Consider the following 26,189-nt stretch of genomic DNA (forward strand, 5'->3'; position numbering starts at 1 on the left):
ACCTTGAGGAGCGAGAGTGGCGTTCTTCGACACCATAACGCCGAACAGAGGCGGAGAAGGGGGCAGTGACGCGTCTGCGTGATGAGAACACGGATGGTAACGAGATTCAATCGTGAAGAGGGGTGGGGGGGGGGAACAAAAAACAAAACAACATTAAACATCAAATGGCTGCATCCTTGATGTGTCGCATTCTCAGAAGCTGAAGAGATGAAGGGAATGGGAGGATCGGAATCACACGACGCGGAGAGAGTCAGGCTCAGAGAGACGAGGGGGTGGGGGGGATGGCGGCGATGCCAGGCTGTGATCGAGAAACTTGTTTCAGTCACCTTGAAGTGTCGCAGAGAAGCACAGCACATTGCAGTTGGGAGTGATGTCCTGCGCTGTAAGCCAACGAATACAACAAGCACGAGTCAATTGACGGGTTGTTCAAACATTCTGCACTTGGGCTGATTTGCAAACGAAGATGTCGTTTTTCTGTTTGTGTGTCTGTCTGTGTGGCTCCGTGGCTGTGTTTTGTCTCTCGCTCTCAAATTTAGTAATCTTTGGAAGAACGTAAATCAACCAATCTTAATTTTAGAACTTTCGTGACTGCAGGAATTATTATTTGGTTCTTTCGGTTAAGTCACGTCTAAAGATAAAATAATAAATTAAATTAAATAATAGAATACGACGTTTCGATTGCAACACAAGCAATCATCATCAGGTATAATGAAATAGCGACATAATATCTAACCAGAAAACTATAGACAGACATATTAGCAGACAGATATCACAAGATACATACATAGCGAGAGCAACACAGGTGACAGAGAGGGGTGATCGTCTCTGTGGGGTGGCCTTAAATAGACAGAGGGGGGGCGGAGGCAGAGAGAGGGAGGGGGGTTAGAAAAAATTAGCATATCAATGAGTGGTCCAAAAAAAAACGTGGTGCTGCGAGTACGATGGCACAGCAAGCAAGCCTGAAAATCAGGAGAAAGACACACTAAAATTAAATAACCTAGTAAAATATCGAAATGTAATGTAATACAACACAGAGGGTCGGTCAACACACAATTAACGCATAGCCTGGTTGATTACGTATTTCAAAGATTGCTAAGTTAGAATTTAAGTGTGAACATTCTAAAGAGGACACAGGCAGAGAAAACAAGTCGCCAGAGAGAGAGAAAAAAGATAAGCTTAAAACTTCCCCGTAGAAGTGGTTCAATCTTAATTTTAGAACTTTCGTGACTGCAGGAATTATTATTTGGTTCTTTCGGTTAAGTCACGTCTAAAGATAAAATAATAAATTAAATTAAATAATAGAATACGACGTTTCGATTGCAACACAAGCAATCATCATCAGGTATAATGAAATAGCGACATAATATCTAACCAGAAAACTATAGACAGACATATTAGCAGACAGATATCACAAGATACATACATAGCGAGAGCAACACAGGTGACAGAGAGGGGTGATCGTCTCTGTGGGGTGGCCTTAAATAGACAGAGGGGGGGCGGAGGCAGAGAGAGGGAGGGGGGTTAGAAAAAATTAGCATATCAATGAGTGGTCCAAAAGAAAACGTGGTGCTGCGAGTACGATGGCACAGCAAGCAAGCCTGAAAATCAGGAGAAAGACACACTAAAATTAAATAACCTAGTAAAAGGTTGTATTACATTACATTTCGATATTTTACTAGGTTATTTAATTTTAGTGTGTCTTTCTCCTGATTTTCAGGCTTGCTTGCTGTGCCATCGTACTCGCAGCACCACGTTTTCTTTTGGACCACTCATTGATATGCTAATTTTTTCTAACCCCCCTCCCTCTCTCTGCCTCCGCCCCCCCTCTGTCTATTTAAGGCCACCCCACAGAGACGATCACCCCTCTCTGTCACCTGTGTTGCTCTCGCTATGTATGTATCTTGTGATATCTGTCTGCTAATATGTCTGTCTATAGTTTTCTGGTTAGATATTATGTCGCTATTTCATTATACCTGATGATGATTGCTTGTGTTGCAATCGAAACGTCGTATTCTATTATTTAATTTAATTTATTATTTTATCTTTAGACGTGACTTAACCGAAAGAACCAAATAATAATTCCTGCAGTCACGAAAGTTCTAAAATTAAGATTGAACCACTTCTACGGGGAAGTTTTAAGCTTATCTTTTTTCTCTCTCTCTGGCGACTTGTTTTCTCTGCCTGTGTCCTCTTTAGAATGTTCACACTTAAATTCTAACTTAGCAATCTTTGAAATACGTAATCAACCAGGCTATGCGTTAATTGTGTGTTGACCGACCCTCTGTGTTGTATTACATTACATTTCGATATTTTACTAGGTTATTTAATTTTAGTGTGTCTTTCTCCTGATTTTCAGGCTTGCTTGCTGTGCCATCGTACTCGCAGCACCACGTTTTCTTTTGGACCACTCATTGATATGCTAATTTTTCTAACCCCCCTCCCTCTCTCTGCCTCCGCCCCCCCTCTGTCTATTTAAGGCCACCCCACAGAGACGATCACCCCTCTCTGTCACCTGTGTTGCTCTCGCTATGTATGTATCTTGTGATATCTGTCTGCTAATATGTCTGTCTATAGTTTTCTGGTTAGATATTATGTCGCTATTTCATTATACCTGATGATGATTGCTTGTGTTGCAATCGAAACGTCGTATTCTATTATTTAATTTAATTTATTATTTTATCTTTAGACGTGACTTAACCGAAAGAACCAAATAATAATTCCTGCAGTCACGAAAGTTCTAAAATTAAGATTGAACCACTTCTACGGGGAAGTTTTAAGCTTATCTTTTTTCTCTCTCTCTGGCGACTTGTTTTCTCTGCCTGTGTCCTCTTTAGAATGTTCACACTTAAATTCTAACTTAGCAATCTTTGAAATACGTAATCAACCAGGCTATGCGTTAATTGTGTGTTGACCGACCCTCTGTGTTGTATTACATTACATTTCGATATTTTACTAGGTTATTTAATTTTAGTGTGTCTTTCTCCTGATTTTCAGGCTTGCTTGCTGTGCCATCGTACTCGCAGCACCACGTTTTCTTTTGGACCACTCATTGATATGCTAATTTTTTCTAACCCCCCTCCCTCTCTCTGCCTCCGCCCCCCCTCTGTCTATTTAAGGCCACCCCACAGAGACGATCACCCCTCTCTGTCACCTGTGTTGCTCTCGCTATGTATGTATCTTGTGATATCTGTCTGCTAATATGTCTGTCTATAGTTTTCTGGTTAGATATTATGTCGCTATTTCATTATACCTGATGATGATTGCTTGTGTTGCAATCGAAACGTCGTATTCTATTATTTAATTTAATTTATTATTTTATCTTTAGACGTGACTTAACCGAAAGAACCAAATAATAGTAAATCAACCAGGTTGGGTGTTGACTGTTATGTTAGCCGACTCTCTGTGTTGTATTGCATTGTATATCTAAGTTTACTAGGTTGGTTTTCTCATTCATTCGTACCTGATGACAATCGAAACGTCGTATTCTATTATTTAATATTTTTTTCTTTCTACGTGACTTTACCAAAAGAACAAAAAACGAAGATGTCGCCGTTTACAATGAAAAAAAAAACGCACTCCAGGGGCTACCAGTTGATGAAAGACTATCGCGGTTGGCTGCGCATGGTGCGAAAGAAGTTCATACATACAAAGATGCAAATGTGAAATTATTCTGATAATCTACAAATGGGTAACTGACCGAGAGCCCGGATATGTGCAAGACGTCATTGTTACGACTCTTGCATCCTTCAAATGCCTTTGATCCTTCGGTAGTTTTTTTTACAAAATAGTATAGACTCCTAAATAGCTTTTCCCACGGCAGTTTTGGAATCGGCCGTCTTTGGAAATAGTTTTGTTGCTGTTCGCTGCCAATTTCAGATTTCCAAAAGCGGCTCACCCTCTTCTCTTTTGCCTTTTCAGTGCGTAATGACAGTATAGTCTACATGCAGTGTGAGTGGGCTAGTGGCCACGGGAGGTAATGTCAGGGGAGTCAGCTGTGAGTGTGAAAGGACTGGTGGCTACGGGAGGTAATGTCAGGGGAGTCAGCTGTGAGTGCGAAGGGACTGGTGGCCACGGGAGGTAATGTCAGAGGAGTCAGTTGTGAGTGTGAAGGGACTGGTGGCTAAGGGAGGTAATGACAGGGGAGTCAGCTGTGAATGTGAAGGGACTGGTGGCTAAGGGAGGTATTGACAGGGGAGTCAGCTGTGAGTGCGAAGGGACTGGTGGCTACGGGAGGTAATGTCAGGGGAGTCAGCTGTGAGTGCGAAGGGACTGGTGGCCACGGGAGGTAATGTCAGGAGAGTCAGCTGTGAGTGCGAAGGGACCAGTGGCTACGGGAGGTAATGACAGGGGAGTCAGTTGTGAGTGCGAAGGGACTGGTGGCTACGGGAGGTAATGTCAGGGGAGTCAGCTGTGAGTGCGAAGGGACTGGTGGCCACGGGAGGTAATGTCAGGGGAGTCAGTTGTGAGTGCCAAGGGACTGGTGGCTACGGGAGGTAATGACAGGGGAGTCAGCTGTGAGTGCGAAGGGACCAGTGGCTACGGGAGGTATTGACAGGGGAATCAGCTGTGAGTGTGAAGGGACCGGTGGCTACAGGAATGATCGAGAAGGGAGCGTGGTCAGGTGACGGAAGAGGACGGTGGAGTCTGCCGGTGGAGCGAGCGTCCAGAGTCAACGAGAATGATCGAGAAGGGGGGCGTGGTCTCGTGTCGGTATAAAAGGGAGATGCGCTGGAGACTCGGGGCTGTTGCAGTAGGGGTCTCCGCCTGTGTAAACTGAACGTCGTGTCTTCAATAAAGTGCCATCTCAAGAGAAGTGTGTCAAGTCATTACAATTGCATCATTTTTATCTCAGTCTGCCTTGAATAGTTTCCCCAGGTATTGTACGTACGTTGAACTTCTTTCGCACCGTACGTAGCCAACCGTGCTAATCGGATGTGCGTGTGAAAGATAATACTGCACACAAAAAGCAGTTCTAAAGAAACGGGGTTTCAGTTGAAATTTAAAGGTAATTTGAAAAGCAATTTTATTTTAAACACCAGTTGCTGAATAGGCTTACTCACACTTACCCGTTAGGGGCTTACGGGGAAAGATTAGCTGTGGGATGATCGGCTCGTTCTTCCCCAGGACAATCACATCGTACACATCTGTAGGGGAGGAGGGAAGGGGACGGCAGTTAAGACAAAATTAAAATGTGTGCGATAAGAAAGGACATTTGAATAAAATCCCGTTTAACTTTGTCATGAGTTTTTTTTAGTGCAGTTCATCTTATATTGTCAGGAGTCGCTGCTCACTGTGAGTATGTGTGTCTCTGTGTAAGTCTTTGGGTCGCCGTGCGAGTCTATGTATCTCTACGTGAGCCTCTGTGTCTCTGTGTAAGTCTATGGGTCACCGTGCGAGTCTATTGATCTGTGTGTGAGTCTATGGGTCACTGTGTGAATTCGTATTCACTGTGAGTCTATGGGTCTCTGTGTGAACTGGTGTCCACTGTGAGTCTATGGGTCTTTGTGTAAGTCTATGGGTCTCTGTGTGAATTCATATTCACTCTGAGTCTATGGGTCTTTGTGTGAGTCTATGGGTCACCGTGCGAGTCTATGGATCTCTGTGTGAGTCTATGGATCTCTGTGTGAGTCTATGGATCTCTGTGTGAACTCGTGTCCACTGTGAGCCTACAGGTTTAAGTGCGAGTCTATGGGTCACCGTGCGAGTCTATGGATATCTGTGTGAGTATATGGATCTCTGTGTGAGTCTATGGATCTCTGTGTGAGCCTCTGGGTCTCTGTGTGAACTCGTGTCCACTCTGAGCCTATAGGTCTAAGTGTGAGTCTATGGGTCACTGTGTGAGTCTATGTATCTCTACATGAGCCTCTGGGTCTCTTTGTAAACTCGTGTTCCTTGCGAGCGCCCTTCAAAGGAGGGCACGAGTGGGATTCACTCGTTATCCTCTGAAGCCGGCAGCTGTGATTCACGACTCGGGACACCGATGGCACAGGCTGCTTCTCGGTGCGTGCGCGTTCGCCGGGGCGGAGCGGCTACCCACTCGTTTCGTCCGGGTTGGCGGAGTCGACGCAGATGCACTGCCGGCGTGGATGTCTCTCCTGCTGCAGGAGCATCCTCCTGTCCGTCACTGGCAGCAGTCATGGGAGGCGAGTGAGTGAGTGAGCGAGTGAGATCACTCGGCAACGCGCGCGCGTTAGCAAAGTAATGCGGGTAAACAATCGCGCACACGCATGGATTTTTTTTTTACGGAGTACGGTTTCCTGCATGCGTTTATCTTCGAAAGCATTTCACGTTTTAACGGGTGAGCGCGTGCGCGCGTGCATTAGCTGCCGTGAGATATGGAATAGAACCACGGACACGAGCAGGACAAATAGAAAGTGTGCGCCAGACGCAGAGTGCGCGAAGACGCGTGGCGAGGCACGAGCGCGGATTTGCGACGTTTGTGTTCTTCTTCTTGGTTCTTTCGGTAAAGTCACGTAGAAGGGAAATAATAAAATAATAACAATAAAACATAAAATTGTTATATTATTATATTATTTTATTATATTATTTTCTTTAATTATGTTTGATTTTTATTATTTTATTATTTCCCTTCTACGTGACTTTACCGAGAGAACCAAGAAGATGAATCCCTGCAGTCACGAAAGCTTTAAATAGAAATTTGACGTTTGTGTTGTTACGCGTGCGATTCAGCGCCTCTATCACGAGCTTACGAATCGATATACAATGATTGATCGTTAAACCACCTGATGATAAACCCAGACTGTGTAATGGAGCTGGCTTCAGTGTCCACGACAGTCATCCACAGCCCTTCTGTGAGTCCACGGACTCGGTCCTTGACTGGCCTGCACCCCGGGCGAGACCCCACAGAGGGGTGAATGGACATCGTCTCGCCCTCACCATTGTAGACGTACATGGCCATAGAGGAGAGCGGTGAGGAGAAGTTCGCCGACACAGCCAGGGAAGAGAGCTCCGCCTGGGAGGCTGAAAGCACGCATCATGCACACGCACCGTGAACAAGTTCAAGTTCATTTATTAGGTATAGCCCTGTGAGCCATTCGGCTCTTGAATCGGGTGCAACCGCAACAAACAAAAATAAAAAACATGAACAAAAAACATCTTAAAGTAACTATGTGACTGAGTGCAAACAGAAAATCCAAGAAAACACAGCAAAATATTGCAGAAAAAGCACCGTACACCAACGCTGTGTGCAAAAATCCCAGTGGGATGCAAGTCAAACAACAACAACATCCACCACCACTCGGCCACACGTGCACAAACAGCAATGCCATCATTCTTCCCTGCTTCTTACTCCGGTGCAGGGTTTTTCACGGCTCGGTTTCAGCCGGGTCTGTCCGGGGTCATACTTCACCATGTCGGTCAGAGTGGGTTCACTGAAATGGGGTCACCCAGGACCGGCTCGGATATCACTTGCCACCCATGCTATCCGTCGCCGGCAATTAAACTCGGGTGTTTGGGTTTATCACGCAGTGTGCTGCCACTCCATCCCCAATGGTTGTAAAAAGAGCCATCAAACTAAACTATTTTTATTAATCCTTTATATTAAGTTCGCTTGCTTGCTTAGGACCGTGCAAATCTTTCGGTCGTTTTTTAACCCACTTCCCGTGATCCAATCGAGCTGACATTTTCCACACAGACTCGTTGTGCATGACAATTAATGTTCGTGAAAAATGTTTTCCAAAATTTTACACTTTTTAGGACAAAAATATTATATTTAATTACCAATTGCTTAATGGTGCAATGCAATCATCTGACCCATAGGTGGCAGCCATCTCAAGCCAGAGGACGAGAGGACTCTAGCCGCCACGCATATAAAGGATTTATAGTGAAAAACTTTGTTTTTACGGGTTATACTTATTTTTTACTTGACCAGGTACAGCCCACTGAGCTATACAGCTCTATTTTAAAAGCGACCTGCCTATCAACAATGAAGCGGCTTACGTGGATATGTAGAGCAGCCAAATACTCCAAACGCGCGTTGATTCGAATCGTGGAGGGAAACACCAGAGGACCCGGAGGAAAATCCACACGACCACGGGGACAGAGACACGCAAACTCCACCTTTACAGGCGGCAGGGTCGGGGTCAAACGCATGACCTCCTGCATAGCAGGTGAGGCAATTACCATCTTGCTTCCACAGCGCAGCATCAGACTAGTCTAGCGGTCTCTAGGAGCTCTCAGGCCGCCTGTGCTGTGAGCATGATGGTCCCCAGACTCGGCTCACGTCGGTTCAACAAATGAACCCTGATCGAGATCTCACGACGCGGGGTTCGTGTGGACTGCGAGCGCACGTGGCCGTACCATTGTTGGGCCACGTCAGCATGCGGTTGAGGATGGGCATGAGGTCGAGCACCATCGTCTGCAGCGGCAAGGACACTGCGGCACAGCAACGCAAGCGACGCACGCGGTGGTCATACGAACAGCAGTCGTTGATCAGATCAGTGGTGGCTCAATATTTTGGTGGGGTGGTGCTGGCACCACGACAGTGGTGGGGGGGGGGCATGAGGAAGGTACTTTGTCCCCAGCATCAGAACGTCTAGGCTATGGCTATTGATGTAAAAGGTGCAATCATTCCATGATGCGATGCCAACAGCACCCTGGGTCCCGAGGTAGCGAGATATGAACTACCTCCCCTGGTATCCAGGATGTCGTGGGTTCGATTCCGACCCTGATGCGTGCTGTATATTTGGAGTTTACATCTCTTGTCGTGTGGATTTTTCTCTGGGGCCTTCGGTTTTTCCCTTCACATTTAGAACCAACATGCGTTTAGAGTATTTGTCTGCCATACATTTCCACTTCGTTGAGCTATCATTTGTGGCCAGGTCGCTTCTGAAAAAGAGCAGGATAGCTCAGTGGGCCTTACCTGGTAAAATATAATAGTTTTAGTTTAATTGGAATATGATCGTGGTAAGAAAATTAAAACATGTTTATCGAGTAAGAAAATATGACTGTGTAAAAATTGTCCTTTATTTCCCAATCAGGCGACTCCTGCTTCGGATGCTTGGGAGAAAACCAGTTGCCCCAAAAAACTCCACCCACGCAGGGGAATTATAAAGCCCTATTCTAAACTCTAAACTATAAATCCCTGTTCTAAACTATAAATCCCTGCTCTAAACTACAAAGCCCTGCTCTAAACTATGAAGCTCTGCTCTAAAATACGAAGCGGTGTTGTTGCCGCTATGAGGCGCACCTCCCACGACATGTCCGGCGTCTTGAGACGCGGCTTGGATTCGCAATCTCTATAAATGCAAATTTCATTCATAATTGGAACCCATACCTCTCCAAAGAATTCCAGGTCAGGTATGCACCACTACGCATGGAATGTCTTATTACTACGCGTGCGTGTATTCTACATCTATATACGGCATGTATGTAAATCACGCGAGAGTTCATTGAGACAAACAACCTCTTACATCCAAGACAGACCCGGGGTAAAAATAATTGCAAATGTGTTTAAAAAAAAAACCGTATTGTAAGAGAGCGAAGAATCAGGACACAAGACAACTGCGTCGATGATGAGCGGGGAGACACATTCGGGGTGCATCATGCAATGCACAAATGTCCATCGTTCAAAACGTGGGCGGGCGTTCAACGTTGACAAGCGGGGGGGGGGGGGAGTTGACGTGGGGGGGGGGAGTTGATATGGGGGGGGGGGAGTTGACGCGGGGGGGGGTGGGGAGTTGATATGGGGGGGGGGGAGTTGACGCGGGGGGGGGGGGGGAGTTGATATGGGGGGGGGGGAGTTGACGCGGGGGGGTGGGGAGTTGACGTGGGGGGGGGGGAGTTGACGTGGGGGGGGGGAGTTGACGTGGGGGGGGGGGAGTTGATATGGGGGGGGGGAGTTGACGCGGGGGGGGTGGGGAGTTGACGTGGGGGGGGGGGGAGTTGACGCGGGGGGGTGGGGAGTTGACGTGGGGGGTGGGGAGTTGACGTGGGGGGGGGGGGAGTTGACGCGGGGGGGGTGGGGAGTTGACGCGGGGGGGTGGGGAGTTGACGTGGGGGGGGGGGAGTTGACGTGGGGGGGGGGGAGTTGACGTGGGGGGGGGGGGAGTTGACGTGGGGGGGGGGGGAGTTGACGTGGGGGGGGGGAGTTGACGTGGGGGGGGGGAGTTGACGTGGGGGGGGGGAGTTGATATGGGGGGGGGGAGTTGACGCGGGGGGGGTGGGGAGTTGATATGGGGGGGGAGGGGGAGTTGACGCGGGGGGGTGGGGAGTTGACGTGGGGGGGGGGGGAGTTGACGTGGGGGGGGGGAGTTGACGTGGGGGGGGGGGGGAGTTGACGTGGGGGGGGGGAGTTGACGTGGGGGGGGGGAGTTGATATGGGGAGGGGGAGTTGACGCGGGGGGGTGGGGAGTTGACGTGGGGGGGAGTTGACGCGGGGGGGTGGGGAGTTGACGTGGGGGGGGGGGGAGTTGACGTGGGGGGGTGGGGAGTTGACGTGGGGGGGGGGGAGTTAACGTGGGGGGGGGGAGAGTTGACGTGGGGGGGGGGAGTTGATATGGGGTGGGGAGTTGACGTGGGGGGGGGGGGAGTTGACGTGGGGGGGGGGGAGTTGATATGGGGGGGGGGAGTTGACGCGGGGGGGGGGAGTTGACGCGGGGGGGGGAAAGTTGACGTGGGGGGGGGGGGGAGTTGACGTGGGGGGGGGGAGTTGACGTGGGGGGGGGGGAAAGTTGACGTGGGGGGGGGGGGAGTTGACGTGGGGGGGGGGGAGTTGACGTGGGGGGGGTGGGGAGTTGACGTGGGGGGGGGGGGAGTTGACGTGGGGGGGGGGGAGTTGATATGGGGGGGGGGAGTTGACGCGGGGGGGGGGAGTTGACGCGGGGGGGGGAAAGTTGACGTGGGGGGGGGGGGAGTTGACGTGGGGGGGGGGAGTTGACGTGGGGGGGGGGGAAAGTTGACGTGGGGGGGGGGGGAGTTGACGTGGGGGGGGGGGGAGTTGACGTGGGGGGGGTGGGGAGTTGACGTGGGGGGGGGGGGAGTTGACGTGGGGGGGGGGAGTTGACGTGGGGGGGGGGGAGTTGACGTGGGGGGGGGGAGTTGACGTGGGGGGGGGGGAGTTGACGCGGGGGGGGGGGGAGTTGACGTGGGGGGGGGGGAGTTGACGTGGGGGGGGGGAGTTGACGTGGGGGGGGGGAGTTGACGTGGGGGGGGGAGTTGACGTGGGGGGGGGGGGAGTTGACGCGGGGGGGGGGGGGAGTTGACGTGGGGGGGGGAGTTGACGTGGGGGGGGGGGGGGGAGTTGACGTGGGGGGGGGGGAGTTGACGTGGGGGGGTGGAGTTGACGTGGGGGGGGGGGGAGTTGACGTGGGGGGGGGGGAGTTGACGTGGGGGGGGGGGGAGTTGACGTGGGGGGGGGGAGTTGACGTGGGGGGGGGGGAGTTGACGTGGGGGGGGGGGGGAGTTGACGTGGGGGGGGGGGGAGTTGACGTGGGGGGAGGGAGGGAGTTGACGCGGGGGGGGGGGAATGTTGACGTGGGGGGGGGGGGAGTTGACGTGGGGGGAGGGAGGGAGTTGACAGGGGGAAGGGAGTTGACGTGGGGGGGGGGGAGTTGACGTGGGGGGATGAAGGGAGTTGACAGGGGGAAGGGAGTTGACGCGGGGGGGGCGGGACACACTCCTAAGTGGCAGGCGTGCTAGAGGTTGTGGGCAGTAAGGGGGTGGAGAGGAAAAATCCACAATTGTTCTTCTTGGTTCTTTCGGTAAAGTCACGTAGAAGGGAAGTAATAAAATAATACAAATAAAACATAATAAAATAATTCTCACGACGTTTCGGCCACAACGCAAGCAGCCGTCCTCAGGTGAAGAAACAGGTCTATCGAGAAGACAGTGTCTTCTCGACAGACCTGCTTGCGTTGTGGCCGAAACGTCGTGAGAATTATTTTATTATGTTTTATTTTTATTATTTTATTATTTCCCTTCTACGTGACTTTACCAAAAGAACCAAGAATATGAATCCCTGCAGTCACGAAAGCTTTAAATCGAAATTCCACCATTGTTGTTGACTTCCCCCCCACTCCCCAGATTTTACCAAGCGGAAAACGGCCAGCGTGTTGAAGTATGGTCAAATAGCCTCGTGTGTGAAAGCGTCGCATTGGGGAGGCACTCAATCCGGCAGCGGGCTGACGCACGACCTGTCCGTGCGCATGTTTCTTTGGGGCTGCGTTTTGTGTTCAGTTCGTTGTCGTCCTCCCCACGCACCTCCGATTAGCGCGGTTGGCTACGTGCAGTCCGAAAGAAGTCCAAGGCACATACATGTTGGACCAATGTTAACTAATTGTTCGTGCGATAACTATAAAGTCTTCAATTGTAGCACAAGGCCAAGGCATGATGACACAAGGCACATTCACAATGGTGGTATAAGAATAGGTTTAACCGTTTCTGGCGATAAAACATGTGCCTATGTGTGTGTCTCTGTGTCTCTCTGTGTTATCTCTCTCTGCTTGTGTGTCTGTTTGTGTGTCTCCGTGTCTGTGTTTTGTCTCTCTCTCAAATGTAACAATCTTTGGAAGAACGTAATCAACCAGGTAGGGTGTGGACTGTTATGTTAGCCGACTCTCTGTGTTGTATTGCATTATATTTCTAAGTTTACTATGTTTTGTTTTCTCTTTCATTTGAACCTGATGATGATTGCTTGTGTTGCAATCGAAACGTCGTATGCTATTATTTAATTACAAATTTCTTTCTACGTGACTTTACCGAAAGAACCAAAGAGTAATTCCTGCAGTCACCAAAGCTCCAAATCAAGGTGTTTAAGATGTTCAAACAACAGACATAAACCTTTGGCAAGCAGTCACAACGATGGTGTTGGCACAAACATTCGCAATAAAATCAAATAAGAAAATAAACTCACGGATCACAATGGGTTGGAATAAAAACACAACTCACTGTTCGTTGCTAAGATGCCCCGCTTGGAGTTCAACACGAAATCTTGATTTCTTACGTTCCTGGTAACTGAGTGGGGGGGGGAATCAGAACGATCCACGTATCAATCGCTCGACAGCGCAGAAATCGAACGAGTAACGAAAGGTAACAGCGCACAAAACCGGAGTGCCTTTTACCTGAAACGAGCAATTGGGGCGGTGCTCAATCCCATTGGCAGCCATGAGCAAGTGTTGGACAATTCCACATTCCTGTGGCAGGGGCCAGTCTACCAATAGGACAACCACGACTGAAGGAAACATGTCCAAAAACGAATTCAATCATTGGAATTTTTTTTATAATCTGTGCTATGGCTATTAATTATATTCGTTTTTTTCCCAGGGACATTTATTTTTTCCTATTAATATCATGTTTTCAATGAAGATGAACTAAAGTATAAACTAAACATTTTTTTTTATTTTACCAGCTAAGGCCCACTATAGCTCCATTTTAATCAAAAGCAACCCAGCCACAAACGATAGCTCAACAAAGTGGCGTATCATGTGGACATTTACAGCAGCCAAATACTCGAAATGTGTGCTTCTAAATGTGGAGGGAAAACCCGGAGGATAAATCCACGCCACCACGGAGAGAGAGAGACGCATGCAAACTCCAAATACACAGCAGGCGTCAGGGTCGAGCTCGAACCCACGACCTCCTGCATACCAGGCGAGGTAGTTAACATCTCGCCAAGTCTCTCGATCGAAGCAAAGCCTTGCGATAACAACGCTGAACATTACAATGAAAACAACCCAGGCTGCTGGGCGCCGAAACAGTGGACACGAGTCTAGACGTGGCCCCCTTGTGCCAGAGTGGAGACCAGAAGAAGAGCGGCGGGGAAGTTATCGTTGTTTTTCTCAACCCACAAACAGCTTCAAATTGCGAATGCAAAAGTATCCAATCGGTGAACAACAACAACTCAATTCTAGATTTGAAGCTTTAGTGACTGCAAGGATTCATATTCTTAGGTTTTTTTCGGTAAAGTTACGTAGGTAAAAAAATTGAAATTATTTTTTTATTTTACTTTTATTAATTTAAATTTTTTACCTACGTGACTTTACCGAAAAAACCTAAGAATAACAACAACTCACCAGTTGCGAGCAACATGCAGAGCGCCACGCCAGACGTCGCGACGAGCACGCGTCTCAACGGCAGCATCTCTCTCGTGAACGGCAGCAGCAGCAGCATCTCCACTCGTTCCCAACGACCTCCAACAACTCTGGCCGTCGCCTGACGATTCTCGTCGTGTTTACCGGCGAGACTTCACGGTAACTCGATTTGTAAATCACGTTGTTGGTTTTCACTCTTTTCCGACACACGACCGGTGTGCTGAACCAGTAACGAATTGTCACGTTTGGTTTCAGGTGACGAACCTTACTAATTGGCTGCATCGGGTGGTGGCGGGTTTAACGACGCATTCATTTTCACGCGATCTCCCCCCTCCCCCCCCCAAAAAAAGCCTCTAATATGAACCATAACCTTGTAATTATTCGCAGCTCTGCACAAACATAACTGGAAGCTGTATCGAGACCGCGGGAAGAATCAGTGCAGCTCTGAAGCTATTTCCCCCACACAGATGTCCAGTCTGAGTGGCTCAAATCGCACGCGGGTCGTGTGGCTTCGACTGCCGGACGCCCACAACGCCGCCGGGGGGGTTGCCTGGGGGGGGGCGGTTCGACACAAGCGACGTCCCCAGCGGCCCTGCCCCACCCTCGGTGCCTCCCCACGACGCAGTGGACCTTCTCGTCACAATGGCCCCACATATTCTTGGTTCTTTCGGTAAAGTCACGTAGAAGGGAAATAATAAAATAATACAAATCTTTTATTTTAATTTATTTTATTATTTCCCTTTTACGTGACTTTACCGAAAGAACCAAGAAGATGAATCCCTGCAGTCTTTAAATCGAAATGGTCCCACAGTTCCGCGTCCCGCTGCTCGGTGCGTCGTGGGGTATGTGTGTGTATGGGGAGCGGTAGTGTAGCGGTTAGCACGCTGCACTACTAACCCAGCAGTCCAGGTTCGATTCCCGCTCACGGCTAACACCAGTGACGATTATCTGAACCGGTCCTGGGCCTCCCCTAGGTCGACTCAGCCTCAAATGAGTACCTGGTGTGATGTGTAAACATCGCCACTAAGAAGACAAAGGCGGCCGGGCGTGGTGTTGGCCACCCACCCCCTCGTGTGTCGTGCCGGCCTTTATAGGTGCTCGCTAACAGCACTTGCCCCTACAGTCTGTTAAGGCTATACGGGGAATCTTTGTTTTTGTATGCGTGCGTATAAAGCTTGCCGAATACACCGAGCACAAACGGAACATTTCATAGTGCACTCATGTTCACACAAGCATTGGGCATTCGCATGGCGCGTCGACGAAGTCACCGCCATCATCACAGGCGGATGACGCCTGCGATGATGACGATGGAGATTGGTGGTGGTGGTGATTTTCTTTAGAACTGCTTCTCGTGTTTTAGTTTGCTGTCCTTGCCCCGCTTGGTCGGCTACGTACGGTGCTAACGAAGTTGAACGTACATACAGCACACGCGGGGATGGTGGTAACCCATCCAAGTTCTCTATCCAGGCTTAAACCTTGCTTAGTTTTTGAGAAGCGTCACATGATTTGCCCGCAAGGAAGTAGACAACGCAGACTAAAGAAGCAGGCGCTTGGGCAAATTCTCTCCGAATATGCAAATAATATATGAAACTGTGCTTTATTGGTCATTGTTACAATAAAATTACGATGTTACACCAACGATCGGGACATCAATTCAAGCAGACCTTAATCTGAGAGTGTTAAATGCTTATGCAAAAAAAAATAATTGCAATTGAACAGTTTCAAAGCGTTCTTCTTTTCCTCTTTGTTTCAGGTTTGTCAGTTTTTCAACTGGTATAAAACGCCATCACGAAACCTCTCAGCACGAAGTTACCATCATGAATCATGACCGGCATGCAGCTCACAGATCATGGCAGCAGCATTCCAGAGTAGCGGATCAATGTCATACACACAGGCAAAAACGGGCTGAAAACAACAAGAGAAACCCAACGACGAAATTTCAAGTTAAACGACCGTGTCATCGGATTATGTAATCATTGAAAAATGCAAAACTGGCAAAACATTGATTTGGTCATTTCGAATCTTACACGCCAATACCGATGTTACTCGGTACTGAGGACCATTCCTTAACCAAATGAGGACTTCATTTGTCCAAATGTAATTCGTTTTTATTTTGGCACACACGCCATGGGTGACATTGTCTGGAGATGTGTGCAACCATCAGAACCTCCTACCAACAGCAGAGACAATCTGGCAGCCCTGGAGCAAACCACGGTGGGATCTCCCCCCCCCCCCCGGTATCTCATTATTTAAGATCGATGAGGGTGGGTGGCACAGGGAGCATGAGTCATGGATCGGTCCGTTTTTATTTACAATTTGTTATGGGGGCAGTAGCGGCTGCACCGTGTTTCGAACCTGGTGACCCGAGTCAGATTCCCTGCCTACAGCTAACGTCAGAGGACTCGGGTGATACGAACCACCACCGGTTTCACCCACTTCAACCCGCCCTGCCCAGCCTAGGTGAAGCATGGTCAAACAAACTCTCACGATCTATACGTGGATTGCCAAATGGCTGCAAATTATTATCCACAAATGTTAAGTGCGTGCGTGTATTGCGGCTGTAACAAGCCACTTATTGGTGGGGCAACTGGGGGTTTGGAAAAAGGGAAAGGCTCTTTTTGCACGAGAGATCTGTGGCAATTGCTGGGATGTTCCTCATGGCTTCAGTCTTGAGCATTCTCCGATGACTTGTGGTTCCCAAGAGGCCCCCGTTTATTTTTTAATCATCGATCGCAGAATGTCCCCATTGGCCGTGTGGCCCAGCAGTCGGTCACTTTACACAACAAGTCACCAGTTGCATCCACCCCTGCCACCCCCCAGCTAATTTCTGCAGAGAATTAACCGAATCTTTCGCCATCTGCTGTAGAATGGATGTGAAAAGACCCTGTGACATCAGTTCTTCCAAGAGCGAACATGCCAGGCCCAGGGATTAATATCGACCGCGTCGGCGACACGGCAACAACAAAACACATTTCCACGCCCGGCTTACCCGCATCCGATATACCCTCTCGCTCTCTAGCTAAGGCTAACTAGTTGCAGGCCATACCCCGTGACCCGGAAAATATTCCGTGACGCATTTTAAAAGCTCCAGCCGGGCGTCATTCCCAGAAACAAACCAAAAAAAGAAACTACTACCCCCCTAGGTAATATTGAACTCTCAGGGTCTCCCTTGTGAAGCGACGGGTCAAGGCGCAGCACTGCAACGGCTCTCTCGCGCCGCTGCGGGCGGAAGGGCCTCCGCTCGAAGGAGCCGCTTCACCTTGACATTTGGTCTGCTCTTCCACGCCGCCAGACCGCCTTGGGAGAGGCGGGAGTGCCCACGTTGTACCCCACCACACGCGACCTGCCGGTCGACTGGCCGTGGTGGTTGGCTGTTTACACCGCTGCGTGGACACGAGGCAGTGTGGAGGGGAGTTTTAGAAACTTGCGCCCTCGTTTGAACTGCCACTTCGGAAAAATCAAATCGAAGCGGCCACCCTCTGGATTGCGAGTCCAGGTTTCTGACCTGACCATTATTACGCCAGGGCAGCAACTGTGCTGATATATGATCATGTTAAAGTAGCGTTGTACAGTATTATTATTATTGTTGTTATATTAATGGGATTTATGTAATTGTCCTCTGAAGTTTGCACCCTCTCTCTTTCTCTCTCTCTTCACATTTCTTCGCTCGACATCGTGAAAAATTTGAACAAGCACAGCATCAGCGACAATGACCAAAAAAACCAACAACCATTTTAACACTTTTTTTAAAGCGTTTGGCATATGCATTACGTCGGATCGCTGTCGTGCACGTGCCCTGGTACAGAACCCGTTTGGCTGCAGCACCGCACATGAGCAAGGCGTGTCGCGCCGCTCGGCAGGTCACAGTAAAGGCACAAAGTAAGTGATGCTTGCACAGAGCACGACAGCAGCCTGGCGGTGCCTGCGTGGCCGCTCGACGGGCACAGAGGATGCATCCGAGACGAGCACAGAGTCCCCGCGCGCGGCGGCTGCGGCGGAGCTCCCGAGTGGGCAGGCAGTGCAACTTACTGCACGGGGTGGGGGGGGGGGCACGTCCCTCGAGGGGGCCCCCGGGGTGCCAGGCTACAAAGGGTCGGGGAAACTCTGGGCGGGTGGGGGTCCCATTTTATTCCTTGCACGAGTGCCCATGCCAACCACGCTATGCCATGCACAACCCCCTGACTCATCCCATGGTAAGATTCAACACTGAGTTGCTAAGAGATTGATTTCGCTCGGTGATCTCTGAAACACATTTCCCCGCTGCGCGAGTGACACGCACGCGCCCCGCTACTCCGTTGTTCACCAATCTCCCGCGGGCCTGAGCGGGGTGCAGGACGCGACGCCTCCCACGTGTTCTGGTGAACGTGGACAAAGAGATCCACCAAAGGGGGATCTCCACATTGTGCATCTCCTACGAATAGACTCTTGCAAAAGTGACCCATTTTCTTGGTAAAGTCACGTACGTGACTTTACCAAAAGAGCCAAGAAGATGACTCCCTGCAGTCACGAAAGCTTTAAATCGAAAAGTGACCCATTCTATGGGACTGCCACAGGCCCTGTATTTTAAGCTCAGCAAACTACGCACAAGAGATACATCGGTTGATATTCTTCGCTTTGTCCGAATGCCTACACTGACAAGTGGAGTGGTGGTACGGTACTTAGCAGACTGCGCTAAGGACCCGGTGACCTGAGTTTGAATCCCAGCCACGCTAACATCAGTGGCGAATGATATCTGATCATGGCCTGCTCCCAGGCCACGGCTAACAGCAGTGGTGAAAATCTGAACCGGTCCTGAGGCTCCCTCTTCACCAAGCCACCCTGACCAGCGTGGTGAAGTATGGCATGAGGAGGCCTTCATGCAGCAGTGGATTGATCAAGGGCTGTGCATTACACTTATTTCAATTCTTGTCTACAATGTCTGCATTTGAAATGTAATAAAACAAATATTTTTTAATTTTGGGATAATTTGGGGAGTCTACCATTTCACCGAAATGATATTCCATCAATCCCACGGTCCGTTCTGCAAAATTAGGAATTAAATGAATACACAATCATGGAAATGTTCGAATGCAGTGCAAGAGCTTGAGTTGCAGGATTTCCTAATCAAAGAGGTTCTGAATCATCTACATTCGAAGTACACGGTTTAGAGCCCAAAGTATCGTGCACATGATGGATGACGTTGAACGTCATTGTCGTGGCTTCATGAGGGCGTGGGCTGTGCAATGAGCCACAGAAGCGAAGCATCCTCTTCCTGCGCTGGCCTCTTCCTGCGCCGTCCCATATTCTAAATCCATTGAACGTTTTACGCGAATAGAAAAATACCAGCTAAAGGTCCAGCCCTGGCATTTTTCTGCCGATGCCACTGCTGCCAGAATGGCCTCCTCTAAAGGGAGCTCTACAAAGCTCCCTCTGGCTCCAGGGAGCCCTCTTCTGGACCAGGGGTCGGCAATCTGCCGTTCTGAAGCCGCAATGTGGCTCTGTACGGACTGCTTCGTGACGTAGTCAGTGCTGGATCATCCTGGCAGCAAAAGTAGCTACATATGCCACGGGCACCGCACTCTCAAGGGCTCTGCGCTAAATGCTTTCCAGCTGTCAATTCCGGTTCAGTGATTCTGCACTTGCTCTATTACTATAGTACTATATTGCCTTTAACTTTTATGAACGACTGAGTGTTTAAGGTTATCGATTTGTCGTATTATCTGGCTGTATATCAAATGCAAAAATACAATTAGTTTACTATGCGAGTAAAAAAATTGTTTTTTTATATTTATGTGTTTTTTTATTTGATTCATTATTTAGGGCCTCTTTATAACATATGCTACAGGCCCCGCACGAGCTCAATCCGGCACTGGACGCAATGTAAGTAATGTACGTGTGCTTTCACGTGCAATGCAGCTCTTAAAATATTGAGTTTTGCACTGAATTCGAAAAGAAGTGATCTTCTTGTTATTTTGGTTGCCGACCGCTGCTCTCGACGTTTTTTTTTGGCCAACTCTTCCATGCCGGCCAGACGCCTTGATAGAACTGCTTGTTGCGAGCCAACCTTACGGTTGGCTACGTACGGTTGGCTACGTACGGTGCGAAAGAAGTTCAACAGACAGTACATACCGACACTTTACCGCACCACGCGCGATTTGCCGATCGACTGTCCCCCGTGGCGTTCCTGTTTACACCGCTGGGTGAGCAGAGGTGGTGATGGGGAGGGGTGATGGGGAGGGTTGAGGGGAGGGGTGATGGGGAGGGGTGAGGGGGAGGGGTGATGGGGAGGGGTGATGGGGAGGGGTGAGGGGGAGGGGTGATGGGGAGGGTTGAGGGGAGGGGTGATGGGGAGGGGTGAGGGGGAGGGGTGAGGGGGAGGGGTGATGGGGAGGGGTGATGGGGAGGGGATTGAAGAAACCTGCGCCGTTGTTTCAGCCGGCACACCGGGAGATCGAAGCGGTGACCTCTGAACCCCAGTGTACTCACCATCACAGCACGGCAGCAGCTCTTACGTTATTATGGGGCCCTATGTCGCTGGCCGATCTGGCCATTTACTTCGTAACAGAAGCTTAGCGTGCCTGACAGATGCTGCGAAAGAGGGAGTGACTCTACATTTCCGGAGATCGCAACTGATTAAAACCCACACCATGGAAAATGTATTAACATTTCACCAACCTCAGATGAAGTACTTGAGGATTATCTCACACGAGCAGCGTTGCTGCAATTTTCAATTTCCATTCAAATGTGTAAAACACACAAAACAGCCTTCATTGGATTTACAAAAGGAGACGTTCTTCTTTGTTCAGAAATGTATCATATCTCTGTATATCAAGTGCCTTCTCGTGGATTGATGTGAATTGCCACGCCCCAAACAATGACAAATTCTATATAGAACCCCCCACCCTTTCTCTTCCAGAAATGTGCACTTTTGTTTCAAAGTACAGTCGTCAATTTGTTTAAACCTGCACGCACTTCAAGCCACGTGCTTCAGCTTCTCATGCTTTTGTTCGTCGGTCGGTCGACGATTCTCAAAATCGTCGCTCACTGCTGACCACAATGGCAAACGAGCGCCACCCGCTCCCACGTCCGTCGGTCGGAACGTCGGTGCGGCATCCCGGTTTAAAGCATCGTTCATCTTCCTCGCCCTCCCCTCGCCCTCCCCTCGCCCCTCATCTCCGCGACGTTTCGTTTGCGATAATCAGTTCTGAAGAACGACTCCAGCGCGGCGGTGTCTTTGCGCGTACGACGCGTTTAAGTGCAATCGACGTCGTGACGTGGGAGCGTGCACGCAAGAGGCGTGCGGGACAACAATCTAGTCGCTCGCTGTCTAGCACGACCGTAACCCTAACCCTGGCACAATTATAGATATTTTTTTCCTCATAAATGTATATCTGGCGAATAATATGGGTCTTGTGTACAACAAGTGAACGCACTATTGTTTTGGAATTGTGGAGTTGACGTGCAAGATGTTGTCCAATATGAATAACTGGCGTGAAAAGTTGGATTTCGTTAATTTTTGTTGCATTAGGTTGTTGTTCTCAAGCCTTGAAAGCGGGTTCTTGAAAAGTTGATTTCCCAGACTGTGGTTCCTGAAGGTTCAAACTTTGGGAAAAAATGGGTCTGCGTCAAGGCCACAATTTGACCCATGAACTCAACTGTAGAAAATACGATCCCTGCTGCTTGCATGCAGGGTTTCGTTTAAGGCTTATGAACTCGGCTACAAAATCCCAAGCCAGCCCAGAGCTCTGGAAACTCACTCATGGGAGTCATGTGAAATTGATTCTTTGATTAACGCGGATTCTGGTTCTGTTGGCGTTGAGGTGAGCGATGGCTCCATGGTGTCCGGAATGTGGAACCCACAAGATTGCCCTAAAACAAATAGCACATTCAAAAAGCACACCTCCAGTGTTTTGTACTGAAGCTGGCAGAGTTTCATTGCAAAATCTCTCCCCAACCCCAACAAATTACCCATTTTTCTATCATTCTCATGAATCCACACAAATGTCTTTTGGCAGCATGGCAAATACGCAAAACAACTTGACCGCTGGATGCCTCTCTCTCTCTCTCTCCCACCCTCCAACTGTACCATCCCCGTCATAGGAACGAGGAATGGAGCGTCTCCTCAGCGGAGGCGCTCCGAAGGTGAGTCCTCCCGGGGCTGCTCCACGCCCGGACGGCGGAGTCGTCGTCGCCGATGGTGAAGGTCACCTGCTCCCCTCCCATCGGCCGCCCGGCCGCCTCTCCCGCCCGGCCACTCTCCTCAACGGCGAAGAGGCGCGTCGTGTCCCTCCACGCCGTGTAGGCGTCCTCGGCGCCCACACTCTCGTCCAGCTCGCTCACCGTGTGCAGCAGCAGCGGCATCTCGGAGCCGCCCAGCAGCTTGGCGTAGCACGCCACGGCGAGCTCCGGCGACTCGCCCGGCGCCCGCCCGTCCGATGCGAGGAAGTCGCCGGCCGCCGCGAAGCCCGGCGGGAACACGAGCTTCGACGCCGGCGGAGGCTCGGGGCTGGGGCACGGGGGGCCCTGCGAGGAGAGGCGCGGCGTGCTCGCGTCCGAGTCCGGCTCGCCCGGCGACCCCCCGCGCGGCTCCGTCGCGCCCCCCGCTGCCGCCGCCATCGCCGCCGCCTGCAGGAGCTGCTGCAGCTGCAGCTGCTGCTGCTGCTGCAGCTGCTGGCCGGCGCAGCGGGCGCCGTGGACGACGGCGGTGGGGGAGCTCCCGAAGGCGGGCGAGGAGCGCACGCTGCGCGTGGCCAGCGAGCCGGAGGCGGTGCGGCCCGCGAGCGGCGGGAAGGCGGCGTCCAGCTGGCTGAGCGAGCACGAGAAGTCCTCGACGCTCGGGTGGTGCTCGAGCACGTGGCTTCCGACGCTGGAGGAGCGCGAGATGGTGGTGCGCACGAACGGCGGCCCCACGGGGCTGTGCGAGTCCGGGGTGGCCACCGAGAGGCCTTGGCTCAGCGACTGGCGGTAGAACTCGATGAGGAAGTCGAGCTTCTTCTCGATGGACTGCACCTTCAGGAAGAGCAGCGGACGCACGCGTGTGGCCTGGTCAGGACTGGTCGGGACTGGTCAGTCATGATCACCTGGCATGTGCACGCTTGCGTGTAGTGGGTGGGTATTGCATATGCCAGTAGTCATCTCAGTGTGTGTGAGATTCGATGTGTTTGTGCGTGAGTCGATATGAGTGTGTGTCAGTCGATGTGTGTGTGTTAGTCGATGTGTGTGCATGGCTCCATGTGAGTGTGTAAGTCCATTTATTTGTGTGTGTGTAGGTCCATGTGTGTGTGTGAGTAGATGTAGTCCGGTAAAAACAACCACCTACCTCCTCGTGGTGCTGGACGGCAACGCTGTGGTGGGCAGTGCCGTGGAGGGAGGGCCAACTTTAATTGTCCATTCCCCTCATGGCGTCTGTAACCACCACAGCGGCCAAATGGGGGCTCTAGATGGGTGCAAGAGGCTGGTAACCCCTCCACCTTCAATTAATTACCACTAAACTACGAGTTAAAAATTGTATTAAGCTTGTGCCGGAGGCCCCGGGGGGACAGGCGTCTATGATGTCTCCTGGCCAAACTCCATTTGGCGGAGCCAGGAGACTGAATCCTTACCCTCAGGGCTCCTCCAAAAACAACAAAAAACCATTACGTGTGGCCACGTGGAATGATCGAACGCTCACTGCGGAGGAGAGGCTGCCACTCCTCTGTCAGGAGCTGGACCAGTACCACCTGGATCGCTGTGTAATTCAGGAGGTCCGAAGGACCGGCTCAGGCTCTTGCCACCATGAGGGGTGGACAGTCCTCTTCTCGGGGCAGGAGATTGCCAAACAACAGGGAGTGGCTCTTCTTCGGAACAAAAGAATGAAGGGGGCGTGGGAGTGTGGCGGTGAGTTGTGGGAAGCTGTAAGCCCCAGGATATTTTTGGGCTTGCCTTCCCATCAACCAGAGGCGAGGAGTGGTGGTCATGGTTACTTATGCCCCTACCGAAGACAAACATCCGTGGAGGGATGCAGGCAAGGCTGATGAGTCAGATGCCTTATATGACCTCCTGTCATAGGTGCTAGCTAAAGTGGCCCCTTGGGATAGTCATCTTGTTGGGTGACTTCGATGCCCGAGTTGGTCATGATGCTGGCACCTGGTCTGGTGTGATTGGAAGGCATGGGCCAGATCAGCTCAATAACAACGGCAGGAGGCTGCTAAATTTTTGTGCAGCCCATGGGCTTGTAATTACCAACACGCTGTTCCGGCATTGGCCCATCCACTCCACATCATGGATGCATGCCGGGTCCAAGCAAGAACATGTGTTTGTACGTCCATGTGTGTGTGTGTATAGTCGCTGTGTGTAAGTCGACGTGTGTGTGCGTGAGTCGATATGTGTGTGTGTCAGTTGATGTGTGTGTGTGTACGTCCATGTGTGTGTGTACGTCCATGTGTGTGTGTATACGTCGATGTGTGTGTGTAAGTCTATGTGTGTGTGTGTGAGTCGATGTGTTTGTGTAACTCCATGTGTGAGTGTCTAAATTCGATGTCTGTGTGTGTACGTCTGTGTGTGTGTGTGGAAGTCGATATGTTTGTGTGTGTGTGTCGGTCCATGTTTATGTGTGAGTCGATGTGTGTGTGTGTAAGTGCAAATAAACAAATTGTGTGTGCGTGTAAATCGATGTGTGGATCGATGTATGTGTGTAAGTCGATGTGTTTGTGTGTGTGTACGTCGATGTGTGTGTACGTTCATGTGTGTGTAAGTCCATGTGTGTGTCAGTCCATGTGTGTGTGTGTGAGTCGCTGTGTGTGTGTACGTCAATATGTCTGCGTGTAAGTGGATGTGTGTGGCTCTATGTGTGTGTGTGAGTCGATGTGTGTGTAAGTCGATGTGTGTGCGTGGGTCCATGTGTGTGTGTGTGGTAGTCAATATGTGTGCGTGTGTAAGTCCATATGTGTGTGCGTGTAGGTCGATGTGTGTGTGAGTCTATTTATGTATGTGTGTGAGTCGATGTATGTGTGTGTGAGTCAATGTGTTTGTGTGTGTGGGTCGATGTCTGTGTGTGTGTAAGTCGATGTGTGTCTCTTTTTCGCCCGGGCAACGCCGGGTACTTCCCGCAAGTTAGTTATAATCCACACCCACCAAAGGCAGCACATATCTGTTCATTAAAAATTTTGTTTTGCATCTTAATTCAAAAATATGTTGACTTCAAGGATTCGGCATCGGTTTAGGACCCACCAACCCTTTACCTTCAAAGTGCTCGATCAAAAGTGTGCGCCACCGTCCTCGCTTAATAGAAGCGAAGGCACGCACACAAATCACAAAGATCTCCCATATAGTCATCACAGACTGTTGGGGCAAGTGCATCCCACTGGAATTTTTGCACACAGTGTTGGTGTACGGTGCTTTTCCTGCAATATTTTGCTGTCTTTTCTTGGATTTTCTGTTTGCACATAGTCACTTTATGATGTTTTCTTGTTCATGTTTTTTTTTTGTTGCGGTTGCACCCGATTCAAGAGCCGAATGACTCACAGGGCTATACCTAATAAATGAACTTGAACTGTAATCACCTATGAAGGCCGGCACGGCACACGATGGGGTGGGTAGCCAGCACCACGCTGAACTGCGCCAGGCACTCACTAGAGACTAAGTCGACGTAGGGGAGGCCAAGGGACCGGTTCAGATCACGGTCACTGGCATTGGCCGTGAGCAGATTCCGAACTCCGGTAGTCGGGTTCGTCGCGCAGTGCGCTGACCACTATGCCACTGCCTCCCCTCACACGCAGAAGACTGTCCATCGCAGAGATATCCAACGCAGCCGCCCTCTATCTCCGTGCCCTGTGGTATAGTGAGGGGGGGGGCGGTGTCTGTGTGCGCGGGGCAGGTGGATGTTTTCTGAGAGTACGTTGACATGAGCCTCTGTTTCGCGGTGGGGGGGGGGGGGGGGTGGGGGGGGGCCGTGTTCCCCGGCTGGCGCCCCGTAGGCCTGGGATGACGGATACTATTGTGAGCGGCTCGCATTAATGCAGATCAGAGTCTCGCTATCTTCCGACAACTGGCGCACACGGCGAAAGGTTCCAAAAAACCCGGCGTATAAAGTTTCATTAAACCCGACCCTAGGGGCATGGCGGTGCGGCAAAGCGTTATGGAATGCGCTGGTGAGTGACATCCTGGTTGGACTGATAAAGAGTA

At 50.4% G+C, this 26,189-nt stretch overlaps 2 protein-coding genes across 4 annotated transcripts in view; both read right to left on the bottom strand.

The window, feature by feature from the left end:
* Positions 1-12,912, bottom strand: part of LOC144931662 (uncharacterized) — a 29,118-nt gene extending 16,206 nt beyond the window's left edge. The window contains exons 1-7 of the mRNA XM_078855789.1: positions 12,907-12,912; positions 8,320-8,394; positions 6,898-6,981; positions 6,038-6,124; positions 5,067-5,144; positions 327-380; positions 3-74 (exon numbers count right to left, since the gene is read on the bottom strand). Of these exons, the coding sequence (XP_078711915.1) occupies positions 3-74; positions 327-380; positions 5,067-5,144; positions 6,038-6,124; positions 6,898-6,981; positions 8,320-8,394; position 12,907 (451 nt within the window). The 5' untranslated portion in view covers positions 12,908-12,912. The remainder of the gene's footprint in view (positions 1-2; positions 75-326; positions 381-5,066; positions 5,145-6,037; positions 6,125-6,897; positions 6,982-8,319; positions 8,395-12,906) is intronic.
* Positions 12,913-15,628: 2,716 nt separating this feature from the next.
* LOC144931674 (potassium voltage-gated channel subfamily KQT member 4-like) overlaps positions 15,629-26,189 on the bottom strand; it is a 270,946-nt gene continuing 260,385 nt past the window's right edge. For all 3 annotated transcript variants that reach the window (XM_078855803.1, XM_078855801.1, XM_078855802.1), the window contains one exon: positions 15,629-23,036. In XM_078855803.1, coding sequence (XP_078711929.1) covers positions 22,122-23,036 — 915 coding nt within the window. In that variant the 3' untranslated portion in view covers positions 15,629-22,121. The remainder of the gene's footprint in view (positions 23,037-26,189) is intronic.

This window comes from Lampetra fluviatilis, chromosome 4, assembly GCF_964198595.1.
Source record: "Lampetra fluviatilis chromosome 4, kcLamFluv1.1, whole genome shotgun sequence".
NCBI lineage: Eukaryota > Metazoa > Chordata > Hyperoartia > Petromyzontiformes > Petromyzontidae > Lampetra > Lampetra fluviatilis.